General features: G+C 47.0%; 1 protein-coding gene across 2 annotated transcripts in view; it reads left to right on the forward strand.

Moving 5' to 3' along the window:
• LOC137332319 (uncharacterized) overlaps positions 1-14,826 on the forward strand; it is a 67,162-nt gene extending 52,336 nt beyond the window's left edge. For both annotated transcript variants that reach the window (XM_067996059.1, XM_067996060.1), the window contains 3 exons: positions 3,479-3,535; positions 14,027-14,070; positions 14,211-14,826. In XM_067996059.1, the coding sequence (XP_067852160.1) occupies positions 3,479-3,535; positions 14,027-14,070; positions 14,211-14,282 (173 nt within the window). In that variant the 3' untranslated portion in view covers positions 14,283-14,826. The remainder of the gene's footprint in view (positions 1-3,478; positions 3,536-14,026; positions 14,071-14,210) is intronic.
• The last annotated feature ends 2,303 nt before the right edge of the window (positions 14,827-17,129 follow it).

Consider the following 17,129-nt stretch of genomic DNA (forward strand, 5'->3'; position numbering starts at 1 on the left):
GCCGAACACAGATGCTGAACCCCGTGGGCCATCCTTTAAAAGGAGAATGATCAAGGGACAGCAGCACATTTGCGAGGTACTGGAACAGGTGTCACGCACACTCTCCACAATAGCCCAGAGGATGGAGGACTCCAACTGCTGCATTAGTGGAATAGTGACACAGGTATGGGAGGGAATCTCTGAGATAGTGTCGCAGGGACCTGAGCAACTGTCTGAGATAGTGTCGCACGTAACTGCTGAAATGTCTGAGATAGTGTTGCAGTAAGTGCGGGAATGTCTGCAATGGAGAGAAGGCTAACCTCCATTGAACTTCAAGCACGGTTCACAAATGAGTCCTTTCAGGCCCTGACAACGGCCTTCGGACTCACTGTGAACAACATTCTGCCGCCTTTAACAGGTAGACGAAAACTTTACAACTGGGCTTCCAAGGCATCGTACATGTCCTCCAAACTGTTCTCCAGCAGGGTGGTAGGAATGATGTGGGCCTGGATGAGGAGAGGGATGATGGTGAAAGGGGACATGGTAGTGGGGATGCCACTCAAAGCACTCCCACATCTCACCCGTTGCCCCCCTCTCAACCAGTACCTACAATGCTGCCTCCTCTCCAGGTGGCCAAGTCAGTCTCTGCACAGGTGCAGGTTGAGCAGTCTTTAGAGGAGCCCTCGCGGGCTCCAAAACCCAGAGGGTGTAGGACGAAAGCATCTAATCAGTCTGGCCATGGATATAAGCAACCCGCCACTACCTCTGCTGCAGCCATAGGGGATGCACCACGTAGAAGCGGTAGGAAGAGAAAGGCTAAGGATTTGTGATCACAAAGGGTATGCACAAGGGTGTCTGACGGACTGCATGTTCTTCATTTATATTTGGTTTCTGTTAAAGTCACATTAAATGTTATCATTCTCACCACTACTGCCAGGTCTTGCCCATTCTTGACTGGCTTTTGTGATAGCGGCCTTACATGTGTTTCATCATGAATAGCAACACTTGATGCCACCCAGTGGGTCACTTTACAGTGGTGTATGTGTAGTAGCAGGACTATTTTGTGCAGTGAGGCGGGGGGGGCGGGGGAATGCTGGTGTTGGCGCTGGTCTTTCCAGGTGGTGTGAGGACTGGACTCTTCTCACATTCTGATCTTATGAGAACCAGTCACATATGAGTGACTCCCTGGCATCACGAGCAGCCAGGTGAGCCGCTGCTCTGCCCATGGGTTTGTCCTCCTCCTCCTCCTCCTCCTGCTCCTGCTCCTGCTCAATGTGGATGGCAGATGTGGATGGTAAATGAGGGAATGGGGCCTCCTTAACCAGTACCCCTCTCTGTTGCACCATAATGCGACCCACTCTCGCTGGTGCGTATTGAAGCGCTCCCCCGGAACGATCGAGGCACCGAAATTGCATCTTTAGCAGCCCTCTCGCATGTTCAATTATAGATCTGGTGGTGATGTGGCTGTTGTATCGATGCTGTTGCTCACTGATGGGGTTCCTCAGAGGTGTCATGAGCCCCGTATGCAGGGTATCCCTTGTCCCCAAGGAGCCATCCCTTAAGAGTGTTTGGTGCGTGGAAGAGGCCAGGGATGTTGGATTCCCTCAGAATGAACGAATCGTGGCAGCTGCCTGGGAATCTGGCGCACACGTGAAGAAATCTTTTGCGGTGGTCACAAACGAGCTGAGTGTTGATGGAGCGATACCCCTTTCTGTTGATGAACAGCCCTGCCTCGTGTGGAGGTGCTCGGATTGCTATATGGGTGCAATCGATTACACCCTGTACACGTGGGAATCCAGCCACAGAGCGGAATCCCACTGCCCTCTCCGTCTGGCTGAGGTCGTCCATGGGGAAGTTGACGTAGTGCGATGCCCTGCGAAACAAACCGTTGGTGACCTGCCTTATGCACTTGTGTGCAGACGACTGAGAGATCCCGGCGATATCACCGGTGGCACCCTGGAATGATCCGGAGGCGAAGAAGTTGAGGGCAGTGGTCACTTTAACTGCGATGGGTAATGAGATGCCACCAGGCCCAGCTGGGAGCAGCTCGGCATGAAGGAGGCTGCAGATGTCTGCGACCACCTGGCGACTCACTCTCAGCCTCCGTGTGCACTGCTCCTCAGAGAGGTCCAGGAATCTGAGCCTCAGTCTATAGACCCTCTGACGAGGGTAGTGCCTCCGACAATGTCGCTCCCTCTGTTGTTCCCCTCTGTGGTCTTGTGCGGGTGCTTGTGACGCAGCACTGTGTTGTGGAACTGCAAGTGGCGGAAGTGCACACCGTGCCTGGTGAGGATGGTGATGTTGCTCGTCCTCGGGTGTACTGGTGAATGCAGCCATCACGGCCCCCCATCCTGATGGTGTCAGTTTGAGGGGTCCGAAAAGTTGATAAATATGTGTAAACAGAACAATTCTGAGTGGAAACCAAGAATTTTCAGTCTGAACACTAAGATCTCCCAGCCTAAAGTTTGTCTGAGAGAACTGAGTGCCCGACTGCAATAACTCACCTTTTATGCCCATCTGTCAAACAGGCATTTAAATGTCCAAATGGCTGCCGGCTGAAACACGACTCGTTCACTATGACGTGTTTCACACAGCGCGGGAAACACGCTGAGGCAGCGTTGAAATCGCTTGTCTTCATTCTTAATTAGATTCATGTACATTTCAAGTACTTTAAGTACTTCGGTTTTAATTGGCGGCGGGACTTCCGGGTTCGGGATTGGTGCACACACCCAGATGACTCTGGGTCGTGCACCTTATTAGGCATGTTGGAGCTGGGATTTCTCCCTCGCTCCTGGAAATCGTGATTTTCTTCGCCCCCACCCCCGCCCCCAACATTCCCGCAGTTCCGTTTTAAAATCGAGCCCTTAATATCCAGGCTCACACGTGAAGAATGAACATTTGAGTTATATACTGGAGGACTGTCAGTACTTGTGGAACCATAACCGAGTGAGAGTCAAGAGAGGTGAGAGAAAAGAGAAGAAAATTGGAAAAGATAATCGGATCAACGAGCTATGTTTTTAATTGACATTGTTTAGTAAATCTGCAGCAACTGATCTGTGATGTTGATGCTCTAATTCATGAGTCAACTTGGCTCACTTGGTAGCACTGTCACTTCAGAGACAGAAAGTTGTGTGTTCAAGACCCACTTCAGGACTTGAGCACATACTCTAGAGTGACACTTCAAGGGGAGTACTGCATTATTGAAAGTGCTGTCTTTCAGTTGAGACCTGTTTCGGTGCATGTTAAAGATATCATCGTATAATTGAAGGAGAGCAGGGAGTTGTCCTGATTTATATTCTTCCCTCAACCAAGACCACCACAAGAAATTAACTAGTTGCTATCTTATTTAATGCTTTTGGAACCTTGAATTCTGTGTTTGTTTACCTGAAAACAGTACTTCCATTTTAAAAGTAATTCATTGGATGTTAAGTGCATTGGATTATGTTAAGGAACTCTATATAGAGATGCAAACTCTTTATTTCCATCTTATTCTCTGCAGACACAGAAACAGAAGATATTCATTACGCATCTGTCGCTTTTCGGAAAAAAGCACCAGGTAATGAAGCTTGGTATTGCAATTTTTTTCATTGTTATTATATTTTTCATTTTTCTGTTCATCAAGGTGAGGAATGATAATGCTGGGTAATAAAACTCATTACATTTAGGGAGCTAGGGCATGATTTTAGCCCCCAAGATCGGGTGGGTTGGGGACGGGGCGGGGGGGGCAGAGAAAATCAATATTTTTTGCAGCTCCTGGCTCCAAGCAACCAACTTTCGAGTTCGACCCAGACGCACCTGGGTGCGCGCGCTTCAGGAAGCCAGAATTCCTTCCGGCAATATTTTCTTTTATTCGTTCATGGGATCTGGGCGTCATTGGCAAGGTCAGCATTTATTGCCCATCCCTAATTGCCTTTGAGGAGGTGGTGGTGAGCCGCATTCTTGAACTGCTGCAGTCCGTGTAGTGAAGGTTCTCCCACAGTGCTGTTCGGAAGGGAGTTCCAGGATTTTGACCCAGCGACGATGAAGGAACGGCGATATATTTCCAAGTCGGGATGGTGTGTGACTTGGAGGGGAACTTGCAGGTGGTGTTGTTCCCATGTGCCTGCTGCCCTTGTCCTTCTAGGTGGTGGAGGTCGCGGGTTTGGGAGGTGCTGTTGAAGAAGCCTTGGCGAGTTGCTGCAGTGCATCCTGTGGATGGTACATACTGCAGCCACGGTGCGCCGGTGGTGAAGGGAGTGAATGTTTAGGGTGGTGGATGGGGTGCCAATCAAGCGGGCTGATTTGTCCTGGATGGTGTCGAGCTTCTTGAGTGTTGTTTGAGCTGCGCTCATCCAGGCAAGTTCCATCACACTCCTGACTTGTGCCTTGTAGATGGTGGAAAGGCTTTGGAGAGTTAGGAGGTGAGTCAACTCGCCACAGAATACCCAGCCTCTGACCTGCTCTTGCAGCCACAGTATTTATGTGGCTGGTCCAGTTAAGTTTCTGGTCAATGGTGACCCCCAGGATGTTGATGGTGTGGGGGACTCGGCGATGGTAATGTCGTGGAATGTCAAGGGCAGGTGGTTAGATCCTCTCTTGTTGGAGAAAGTCATTGCCTGGCACTTGTCTGGCACAAATGTTACTTGCCACTTATGAGCCCAAGCCTGGATGTTGTCCAGGGCTTGCTGTATGCGGGCTCAGACTGCTTTATTATCTGAGGGGTTGCGAATGGAACTGAACACTGTGCAATCATCAGCGAACATCCCCATTTCTGACCTTATGATGGAGGGAAGGTCATTGATGAAGCAGCTGAAGATGGTTGGGCCAAGGACACTGCCCTGAGGAACTCCTGCAGCAATGTCCTGGGGCTGAGATGATTGGCCTCCAACAACCACTACCATCTTCCTTTGTGCGAGGTATGACTCCAGCCACTGGATAGTTTTCCCCCTGATTCCCATTGACTTCAATTTTACTAGGGCGCCTTGGTGCCACACTCGGTCAAATGCTGCCTTGATGTCAAGGGCAGTCACTCTCACCTCACCTCTGGAATTCAGCTCTTTTGTCCATGTTTGGACCAAGGCTGTAATGAGGTCTGGAGCTGAGTGGTCCTGCCGGAACCCAAACTGAGCATTGGTAAGCAGGTTATTGGTGAGTAAGTGCCACTTGGCAGCACTGTCGACGATACCTTCCATCACTTTGCTGATGATTGAGAGTAGACTGATGGGGTGGTAATTGGCCGTATTGAATTTGCCCTGCTTTTTGTGGACAGGACATACCTGGGCAATTTTCCACATTGTCAGGTAGATGCCAGTGTTGTAGCTGTACTGGAACAGTTTGGCTCGAGGCTCGGCTAGTTCTCGAGCACAAGTCGTCAGCGCTACGGTCGGGATGTTGTCGGGGCCCATAGCCTCAGGACCCATAGCCCAGCGGACCAATATTTAAACCATCAATTAAGATACCTGAAGTAGTTAAAGTGTTTAATTTTCTGTGGATTGAGGCAGGGTAACAATTTTAACCCTGCCTCAATGTGTTTCCCGTGGCCTGTAATAGGTGCCATGGAAACGGAGGCGAGTTGCAGCCGGCAGTCATTTCGACCTTTAAACCAGCGATTGACAAATGAGAATAAAAGGTGAGTTTTTGCAGCAGGGCAATCAGTTCTCTCAGACAAACCTTTGACTGGGAGTTCTTTGTGTTTAGACTGAGATTTCTTGGTTCACACTCAGAATTCTTGTGTTCACACATATTTACCTTCATTTTGGACCCCCTCAAACTGACATCATCAGGATGTTGGGGGTGAGGGGCGCAATGGGTTTATTCTGCCGTACATCTGAGGAGGAGGCACATCACCATCCATGACAGGCATGGCAGCAATTCTGGGACTTGCAGCTCCACAAGATAGAGGTGCACCACAAGGACCTGCAGAAGAGCAGAGAGGGAACCAACGGAGGGGCAGAGGTTGCAGGAGGCACAACCCAAGTGAGAGGGTGTACAGACAGAGACTGAGCTTCCTGGACCTCTCTGAGGAGCGGTGCCTATGAAGGCTCAGATTGAGTTGCCAGTTGGTTGCAGATATCTGCAGGCTCCTTCATGCAGATCTGCTCCCGGCTGGGCCTAGTGGCCACGCATTGCCCATCGCAGTTACAGTCGCCACTTCCCTCAATTTCTTTGACTCCGGATCCTTCCAGGGTGCCACCAGTGACATCGCTGGGGTCTCTCTCTCAGTCATCTGCACATAAGTGTATATGACAGGTCACGGATGGCTTGTTTGCCAGGGCATTCCCCTGTGATGACATCAGCCAGACTGAGAGGGCAGTGGGGTTCCACCCTCTGACTGGCTTCCCATGGGTACAGGGCACAATTCATTGCATACATGCAGCAATCCGAGGACCTGCACACGAGCCAGGACTGTTCATCAACCAAAAGGGATATCACTCCAGCAATGCGCAGCTGGTTTGCGACCACTGGAGGAGGTTTCTGCAGGTGTGTGCCAAATTCCCTGGCAGCTGTCGTGATTCCTTCATTCTGCACGAATCCAACATTCCGGCCCCTTCCATGCACAAAACAGACTTAAGGGCTGGTTCCTTGGCGACAAGGGATACCCCCTGCAGACGTGGCACATGACACCTCTGAGAAACCCCACCAGCGAGACACAGCAGCGGTACAACCAGAGCCACATCACCACCAGGTGTGTCATTGAACAAGCCATAGGACTGGATCGATCTGGGGGAGCCCTTCAGTACGCATGACCGAGAGTGTGCAGAATAATAATCGTTTGTTGCTCCTGCACAACATCGCTCAACATAGAGGGTTACCGGTGGCTAAGGTCCCATGCACTCATGTAGCATCCGCACCGACATAAGAACGTAAGAAATAGTAGGCCATATGGCTCCTCGAGCCTGCTCTGCCGTTCAATAAGATCATGGCTGATCTTCAACCACAACTCTACTTTCCTGCCCGATCCCCATATCCCTTGCTTCCCATAAGAATCTGCCATCAACATTGAGGAGGAGGAGGAGGATGAAGATGGGGAACCCATCAGCAGAGCAGCGGCTCACCTGGTTGCACGTGTTGCCAGGGAGTCACTCATATTTGATAGAATCACATCAGGAGATCTGCAAAGTGAAGATAGTCAAATACTCAGACCACCTGGAACGAGCACCACCAACACCAACACCAGCCCCCTCCCCCACCCCACATTCCTACAACCACACATACACCCATTGTAAACGCCGTTCATGATGAAGCAAATGAAAGGGCGCTTTCACTACAGGGACTCAAGAATGGGCAAGACATGGCAGTGGTGGTGAGAATTATAACATTTAATGTGCATTTAACAAAAGACAAATATAAATGAAAAACATCACATTCTCTCAGACACCCTTGTGCATACCCTTCGTGATTACAAAACCTTACACTTCCTCTTCCTGTCGCTTCTACGTGGTGCATCCCCTGTGGCTTCAGCGGAGGTAGTGGCAGGTTGCTCAGATTCATGCCCTGACTCCTTAGAAGGTTTCAGCCTACGACCTCTGGGTTTTGGAGCCTGTGAGGGCTGAGCCAAAGACTGCTCCACCTGCACCTGTGCAGGGGTAGACGCGGATATCACAAGAGGAGGCAGCATTGCGTGTATTGGTTGAGGGGGGGGGTCAACGGGTGAGACGTGGGAGCACTTTGAGTGGAGTCATCGCTTCCATGTCCCCTTTTGCTATCATCCCTCTCCTGGGCCAGCACAATATCACACCTAGCACTCTGCTGGACAGCAGCCTGGTGAGGAGATGTGATGCTTTCTCAGGCTCGGTTGAAGTTTCTGTCTGCCTGTTTAAGGCGGCAGACATGTTGGCATCCAGAGTCCATATGGCCGTTGTCACGGCCTGCATGGACTCATTAGAGAGCTGTGCTTGAAGCTCAATGGAGGCTGCCATTCACTCCATCGAAGACATTTCCGCACTTACCTGTGCCAACAATCCACTAGCGATGGAGTTGAACTCTTCCATCCTCTCTGCTATTGTGGAGAGTCTGCGTGACATCTTTTCCATTACCTCACAAAGGTGGAGCTGTACCTCAATCATTCTCAATTTCAAAGATGTCCCCCGAGGTTCATCATCTGTGACCAGCTGAGCAGAGCTTGGAGAGGAGTGTGCCCACCATGCAGACTCTCCACAGCTGCCCCTGCCACCAGTGACTGCTCGTGCTCACTTGTGAGTGTTGAATCACCAGGTGACAACCCAACTATCTGCCGAACTGGATCCACCAAAGCTCGAGTATCTGCGCTGGTGTATTGCTGGATATGATGTGACGGTGCGCCTTCAGAGGAACGGAGCTCCTCTGGGGAATCGTCCTCGCCCTTGGTCCGTGCCTCCTCATTGATCTTTGAAGGCCCTGGAAGAGAACACAAAGCAATATTAAGAATCATCATATAAGTGAGTTTGTGTGTGTGTGAAGAAGGTTAAAGTTCTGTCACCAGACGTTTGCGGGGTCCCAGTCTCGGCCTCCCCGATGGCCAGGCATTCCACCGTTCCACTCAGCTCCAAGGCTGCCTCCTTCGCCTCTGTGAGGGCCACTATTTCTGCTGGACCCCTCCAGTCATCGTCCTCTCCCTTGCATTTTACGCTTTCTTCTCCTACAAGGGGAGGAAATACAGACATGTGAGTGAGTGAGGGCGACAGGGTCACCCGATGGATGAATTGCTTTGTGTGAGGCTGACAATGAAAGAGATGCATCAGGGGGTGAGTATCAGACAGATTCATCACATTGCATCAGGATTGGGGTGAGTGGGAGTGGTGGGTGCACAAATGGGGAGGTGTGGAAGTGCACAGAAAGTGAATGTCACTTGACGCTAAGCCTTAAGTGGGTGTGAGGAGTAATGTGATGGAGTAGGCCTCAACACAGAACATGGAAAATAGGAGCAGGAGTGGGCCTGCTACTCACTGTCACAAACCATCTCCCTCATTCATCCACTGTCTATTTCTCTCTATACATCTCTCTCTCTCTCTCTCTCTCTCTGCTTGTTTCTCTTTCTGTGTGTGCGTTTGTCCCTTTATCTGTGTCTGTTTCTTTCCCTCTGACCGTCTGTCTCTTTACCTTTTCTCCATCTATCTATCTATCTCCTGACATCTTTTTCTTTCTCTCTGCCTTCATATGGTTTTCTCTTTTCTCAATTGTCCATATTTGCAAAGGTAAATGCTCAAAAAGAATTTTCCTGTCAAACAGGTTGTCACTGTTTTATCACTGTGAAACTTGAACAAGTGCAAGTGTGGCATAACATTTTGCTATACAAACATAGAAACATGGAAACTAGGAGCATGAGTAGGCCATTCGGCCCTTCGAGCCTGTTCCGCCATTCAATATGATCATGGCTGATCCTCTATCTTAATACCATATTCCCGTTCTCTCCCCATACACCTTGATTCCTTTTTTTTCTAGAAATCTATCTAGCTCCTTCTTAAATATATTCAGTGACTTGGCCTCCACAGCCTTCTGTGCTGGAGAATTCCACAGGCTCACCACCCTCTGAGTGAAGAAATTTCTCCTCATCTCAGTCCTAAATGTCCTACCCCATATCCTGAGACTGTGACCCCTCGTTCAGGACACCCCCAGCCAGGGGAAACATCTTCCCAACATCCAGTCAGTCTAGCCCTGTCAGAATGTTATATGTTTCAATGAGATTCCCTCTCATTCTTCTAAACTCGAGTGAATACAGGCCGAGTCGACCCAATCTCTCCTCATACGACAGTCCTGCCATCCCAGGAATCAGTCTGGTGAAACTTTGCTGCACTCCCTCTATGGCAAGTATATCCTTTCTTAGGTAAGGAGACCAAAACTGCACACAATACTCCAGGTGTGGTCTCACCAAGGCCCTGTATAACTGCAGTATGACATCCTTGCTCCTGTACTCAAATCCTCTTGCAATGTAGGCCAACATACCGTTTGCCTTCCTAACTACTTGCTGCACCTGCAAGTTTGCTTTCAGTGACTGGTGTACATGGACACCCAGGTCCCTTTGTACATCAACATTTCCCAATCTATCACCATTTAAATAATGCTCTGCCTTTCTGTTTTTCCTTCCGAAGTGGATAACTTCACATTTATTCACATTATACTGCATCTGCCATGTATTTGCCAACTCACTCAACTTGTCTAAATCGCCTTGAAGCCTCTTTGCATCCTCCTCACAACTCATGACCCCATCTAGTTTTGTGTCGTCAGCAAACTTGGAAATATTACATTTGGTTCCCTCATCCAAATCATTGATATATATTGTGAATAGCTGGGGCCCGAGCACTGATCCCTGCGGTACCCCACTAGTCACTGCCTGCCACCCCGAAAAAGACCCATTTATTCCTTCTCTCTGTTTCCTGTCTGTTAACCAATTCTCAATCCATGTCAGTATATTACCCCCAATCCCATGTGCTTTAATTTTGCATGCTAACCTCTTATGTGGGACTTGATCAAAGGCCTTCTGAAAATCCAAATGCACCACATCCACTGGTTCTCCCTTATTATTCTACCAGTTACATCCTCATAAAACTCCAGTAGGTTTTTCAAACATGATTTCACTTTCATAAATCCATGTTGACTTTGTCGAATCCCGTTGATATTTTCTAAGATTCCTGTTTGTCACATCCTTTATAATAGACTGTAGCATTTTCCCTACTACTGATGTTGGCTAATTGCTCTGTAATTCCGTTTTCTCTCTCCACCCTTTTTGAAATAGTGGGGTTTTATTTGCCACCCTCCCAATCTGCAGGAACTGTTCCATAATCTATAGTTTTTTGGACGATGACAACTAATGCATTCACTATTTCCATGGCGACCTCTTTTAGTACTCTGGGATGCAGATTATCAGGCCCTGGGGATTTATAGTCTTTCAGTCCCATTAATTTCTCCAGCACTATTTTTTACTAATACTAATTTCCTTTAATTCCTCCTTCTCACTAGTCCTTTGGACAGAGTGGCAGAGGGCACACAAAGGGCAGAGTGTGAGGGGAGGTGATGTGTACTGCACAATGCAGGTGAATCAGTAACTGTACTCACTTTCCCTGATCTTGTTAGGCCATTGAAGCACTTTCTGCACTGCACCCAAGACCGATAGACATTGATGCAGCTGGTCACCTCCTCTGCCACCTCGAGCCAGGCCCTCTTGGTGGCAGAGGCAGGTCGCTTCTCCCCAACAACCAAGTACAGCATCTCACTCCAGCTCCTCACCCCGGCCCGTAGCAACTCAAATGCAGAGTCATTGAACCTGGGTGTTGGCTTTCTCTTCTGCTGCTCCATCTTTTTAAATTTCTTCTTTCTCTCACAAAAGCCATGCTTGCAATATCCCTTTAAATATTCCAGCTGCCAGCACATCCCGCTGCACAGTGTGGGGACGCCAAATCCAGAACCCACATTAAGGGCCTTCAAATAAGTCACAATCGCGTGCAATAAGATAGTAAAATTTTTTTCAAATTTCCCACGTGCACATTGACCCCCTGCTGAGATCCTGTTGCCATGCTAAAAGTATGCCCCTAATGTCAGCATCAGACATTCCCAGGGCAGGTACTGCGCAGCCAAACACAGAGTAAATCTCCTCATACTCTGCCCTGAAAAAGTGCCTCATCACCAACCTCAGACGAGCACCCGCTGATGCACCAGTGTGCCATTTTTCCATTTGCCACACCAGTTGTCCTGTGCCCTCTCAGTGAGATCGCCAATCAATATTGAATTAGAGAAAGTATTGTGCTGTCGGCCAATGCCCAGTAGGAACTGCACTGAGGCTGAAGAACGAGAAACAACAAATATTAAAGTACCTCAAGAGCCAGACACAGTATTGTGGTGACTATGGTACTGGACTAGCAACCTGAAAGTTATGAGTTCCAATCTTACCATGGTATGTTGTGAAATTGAATCTAATAAATCTCTTAATTTGTAGGCTAGCACCAGGAAAATCTAGGTAACTGGGTTTATTAAAGTCCTTCAGAGAAAGGCACCTCCCATTCTGGCTTAAATTGGACTCTAATCCACACTATGTGATTAACTCTTACTGCTCTCTGAAGTGTACAATTGTTTCAAGAAGAATGTCCACTGCCTTTTTCGGGTAACTAGGGGTGGGCAATAAATGTGGCCCTGACCAGGGTCATCCATATCCTGAAAACAAACATAAAAATACTGAAATGGTGCAAGACCCTTATGACCAGTGCAATTTCCTGCACACACGATAACACGTGGTAACTTTTTTTATTCATTCAATCATGGGATGTGGGCATCGCTGGCAAGGCCAGCATTTATTGCCCATCCGTTATTGCCCTTGAGAAGGTGGTGGTGAGCCGCCTTCTTGAACCGCTGCAGTCCTTGTGGTGAAGGTTTGCCCACAGTGCTGTTAGGTAGGGAGTTCCAGGATTTTGACCCAGCGACGATGAAGGAACAGCGATATATTTCCAAGTCAGGATGGTGTGTGATTTGGAGGGGAACGTGCAGGTGGTGTTGGACCCTTGTCCTTCTAGGTTGTAGAGGTCACGGGTTTGGGAGGTGCTGATGAAGATGCCTTGGCGAGTTGCTGCAGTGCATCTTGTAGATCGAATCAGTGGTATCTTTCCAATTGGAACTCATTTTAGAAAAAAATGTGGTGATAGAAAACCACTTTATTGTGATCATCTTGAACTGAAGATTGAAGTTATTAGCAATATGGAACCATAGTAAGAGGAAAACATCTGACATTCTTGAATCTGAATTTAAAATTTCACACTTGGTGTAGAAAGAAACTTGTTTCAGCCTTCTGATTGCCAGCTTGGCTCAGGGGTAGCACTCCCACCTCTGAGAAAAGGTCATGGGTTCACACCCTACTTGCTACAATCTAGGTTCAGGGAGTGTTGTATTGTTGGAGGCGCATTGCCTAAAACAGTAACTAAACATTAAAAGTGTTTAATTTGCTTTGAAATGTCCTGAGGATGTGAAAGGCACTATTACAATTCTTCCCAAGTTGATATAAGTAAGGCTGATTTTCCTATCAGTAACTAGGAAACACTTATTCCCTGGGCCTTAATGATACGAAATAGGGGTGGTGATCTGTAATATGGGACCTCTGCTCTTTTTATGTTGCCCCCATGCTTCAATGGAAATAAGGCCGGAGGAGCATTTCCCACTTTCTCCAGCCTCCCATTGCTGTGGTTTCATCCGAAGAGCAATCACTTCCATCAGCACCTGAATGAGCTGACAGTGGGCCGTGTGCCTGGGAGCCCCTCGGGTCTGAGGGAACCAGATGGATAGGCAAGCAAGGCCGTAAAGGTAAGTGTTCATTATCTCTTGCAATCCCCCAACAATCTTCAGGCATGCAAGCTTGAACTAAGCCACTGACTGCTGGTCAACAGCCAGAAGGCCCCGAGACCGATGGCCTGTCCCACAGTTTCAGGTCTTCTCAGGACTGCAGTTGTGGTTCATTTTCTGTCTGTTTCCTCGGGAACAGCTCTTCTAGGAAGTGGGCCTACAACCGGGGTTTAATCAGACCATGATAAAGGCCTGGCCAACTAAATTAAGGCACCCTGAGGCCTGGACAGGCAGATCTCACTTTGAGTCTGCTCCACCTGTGCAGCACCCAGGCAAAGACGAGCCAGGAGAATCAACCCCTACATCTAATAGAGCATAAATTGTAAACTACAATCATCTAAAAATACATGAGGCATATAAAAGATTAGTGGGATTGGAATAGAAAGCTGCGGATGAACAGTTAACACCGGCCTAGGTTCAATGGACCAAATGACCCTCGTAATGTGCTGTAATTTCTATGCTTTCTATATGAAAGCACGTATCTGAAGCTGAAAAGGCAATGAAATTCTCAAACTCTGCAGAGTCTTTTCAGGAGCTTAGTTCATTTATGACCGTCCCAATGGCTCCCTGTGTAAATGCAGTGCTTAGTGTGGATCTGGGTTATACAGATGAAAACTGGGTTCACTGTCAATCAATGTCTTGCTGATCCAATGGCTGAACGAATGAAATGCAATAAGTTGAGAATATTTGTGTGCCATTGTGTGTCAATTTTTTGTCAGTCTGATCTGTAAGTGTTATCCTTTAATTGTGGTGTTTGCAATTATCACAGGGTCCAGACATGGTACACCAGACAATCAACAATCTTCAGATACTGTAAGTATATAGATTCATATTGGTGAAATCACACATCCTGCAATATTAATATCCGCAACAAATCTGTAAAGTTGTTATCTGATGTAAAGAGATGCAGTAATAGTTCACATTATTATAAATGGTTAATTTCTCTCTTGCAGAACATGACTCCATCAAAGGAAGATGATTCATCTGTTATCTATGCACAAATAGCACAAGCAAAATCTAAATGAGCTGCACAGGATAGACAGGAAGAGCTTGGAGTTAGATATGTGGAATATAACATTTTGGGGAATTGATATCATTACCTAAGAACCGATATTTAACTGTCTTCCTGTGCAGCTGCTCTGATGTAACATAATCATTGCATCACTTTTTTCAACTATGAACATAACTTACAAACATAACCTGCAATAGAAATACTTCTCTTAATATAGTTTCAACAATCCTTTCCGGGCTTCTGCAGATGCTTTTTAAAAAAAAACTGCTACATTATGTTAAATATATTGAAGATTAAATGTAATTTTGTTGATTTATTTCTCAGAAGTGTAATAACCAACAATGATGATTCAACTGCGCAATGTATCCCTTAAGCTTGAGTTTTTCTGTCTCTGATTAGAAGTCAATGTGGGTAAATTCATGCCTTAATAACCACCAGCATTTAATGAATTCATTCAATGATGCACCTACTGCTCCTGTTATCCTTGGTTACCAGTGTGAGTTCCATCTTATGCTGCCATTTTTCAGTACGCCCCCATTAAACACTCCAAATCACAACTCAGCTTCATGCATGCTCTGTGTACACTCTCGTGTGTACATGTTTGGCAATGCTCCAAGTTCTTTTCAGATGAAACAAATGGTATAACCTGATCAACACATCTACTTAAATACTGGAATGTTGTCTATTGGAGTCAGGCTCACATCCATGGGTGAAAATGATTGACAGTATTGATGTGCATTGTGTCATGTGTCGTGGATTCTGCATAATGCAACTCCACCATTAGACCATTCCCCAGACCTACCGTAGCTGATGGTCTAATGGTGGATTGTGTCAACTCCAATGTAACATGAGGAAACAGCACAGTGCCCTGTGATTTATTCATCCCTCTTTGTCCCATTTTCCACCAGACCTACTTTAGGTGAAAATGGGACAAAGAAGGATGGATAAATCATAATTCCATCAATGTGGTGAGAAATTCCTTCTACTTCGAAGGCCGAAAAGATCCAACTAAATGTTGCCTGGACTAAAAGTCACACGGGAAATGAAATTCCTGGAGACTCGTACCCCTGATAGAATTGCAGGGGACGAGATTTCCGATTGTCAGCATGACCCATCGTTGCCCCTGCCCCAAAGACCTGTGCTATTTCCAGCTCCTCGTGGGCATTCACCCCAAAGGGTGGCGAGAAAAGTCAGAGGGGCACCTTACCATTCTCTCGGGGTGCCGGACCCTGCAGCCAAGCATATTTTATTTCAAAATGATCCTCAAAATTCCCCATTTTTAGGTGTAAAAAAAAATTCAATGCCCATTTTCACTCGAGAATCTAAAATTTTGGAAAATGTACCAAATAAAGGTTCAAAAAATCAAATCTTGTGCCCACTAAACTTATATCACTCATAAAAATTTCATAAACTTCTGATTTTACTCCTTCAAGATGAGTAATAAATGAGTAACAAACTTTGGTATCCTTGCAGCATAAATGACAAGTGTTCATATATTGCAGAGTAACATTCAGGGTGGTTTTGGAGTTGGACGTCTTTTTTTTGCCAACTTTTTTTTGAAACTGTTGGTTTGCTTTTCGACAGTTACCATGGATGTGCATCTTCATTTCAATACATTGAGGAAGTGGGTAAGAAGTAAAATGAGTCAGATGGCAAAGAGGAGGAACAAGAGAGAAAAGCTCTGGGAAGCATTAACAGTAACAGTATGAATATGATAGAGGGACAAGAAAGGTTGCAAAGGGGAATGAGGGAGTTTCTGGTCTATTCAAGCTTTGGTTGATGTGAAATCAAGCTTTCCCATCAATGTTGCAAAAATGCTTGTTACATCTGATTAGGGTTTGTTCCCAAAATCCGGGTCATTACCATCATGTCTGTGTACATGCCATTCCAGCACGCTGGTAAAAACTGACTCAGCCCCAAAAAGGATGACAACTTCAAAATAATGGCCTTATGACGTGTAAAGATGAGAAGTTAGACTGAAAGTGCAGTGGGACACGGGCAAGTCATTACTAAAACTGCATCACTTTTATTGCAAGGGAAAAGCAGTGTTGGATTTGAAACTTACCAAAGTGAAATACACATGTTGAAGGCATGGGACTTTGAAGGATTTTAACTCGGAGCGTGTTTCTAACAGGCAGGAGTGGAGCAAATGTCAAACCCTCCCCTCCCAAGCCGAGGCTATTTTAACTTCAGGCCTTACTTACATCTCACCAGCCAGCTGCCCACCTGAAATGAGGCAGTTGTCCGTCTACTGTCAGGTGAAGATTGAACAGCCCAGAGGCCACCTGCCGGCACTGAGGTAAGTTGCGAGGGGTTGATTTCGGTAGGGCCTTGTAGTTGGGAAAGGGGGAGGCCGGGGCAGCAGAGGCTCAGACTTTCCTCCTGACCCCACAATTTAACAGTTTAAAACTTACCTTTTATGGCTTCCGCTTCGTCCCCAAGAGGTTTTACCGAGTGGGGCAGTCACAACGGGCACCCTGATCAGTCAGTGGTTAAAATGCCATTGTGTCCTAATGACATCGTAAGATCTTGATTTACATGTAGTGATGAAACTCCCGCCTGAGTTACTTGGGCGCCTGGGCTGCCTAAAAAAAGGGCCCAATTAATGTGGGAGCAGGCGGGATTGGAGCGGGAACAAAGATGAGGAGAAATTTCTTCACTCAGAGGGTGGTGAACCTGTGGAATTCTCTCCCACAGAAGGCAGTGGAGGCCAAGACATTAGATGTATTCAAGAAGGAGATAGATATATTTCTTAATGCTAAAGGGATCAAGGGATTTGGGGAAAAAGCGGGAACAGGGTACTGAGTTAGACGATCAGCCATGATCATTTTTGAATGGTGAAGCAAGCCTGAAGGGCCGA

This window comes from Heptranchias perlo, chromosome 14 (assembly GCF_035084215.1).
Source record: "Heptranchias perlo isolate sHepPer1 chromosome 14, sHepPer1.hap1, whole genome shotgun sequence".
In the NCBI taxonomy this organism is placed as follows: Eukaryota; Metazoa; Chordata; class Chondrichthyes; order Hexanchiformes; family Hexanchidae; genus Heptranchias; species Heptranchias perlo.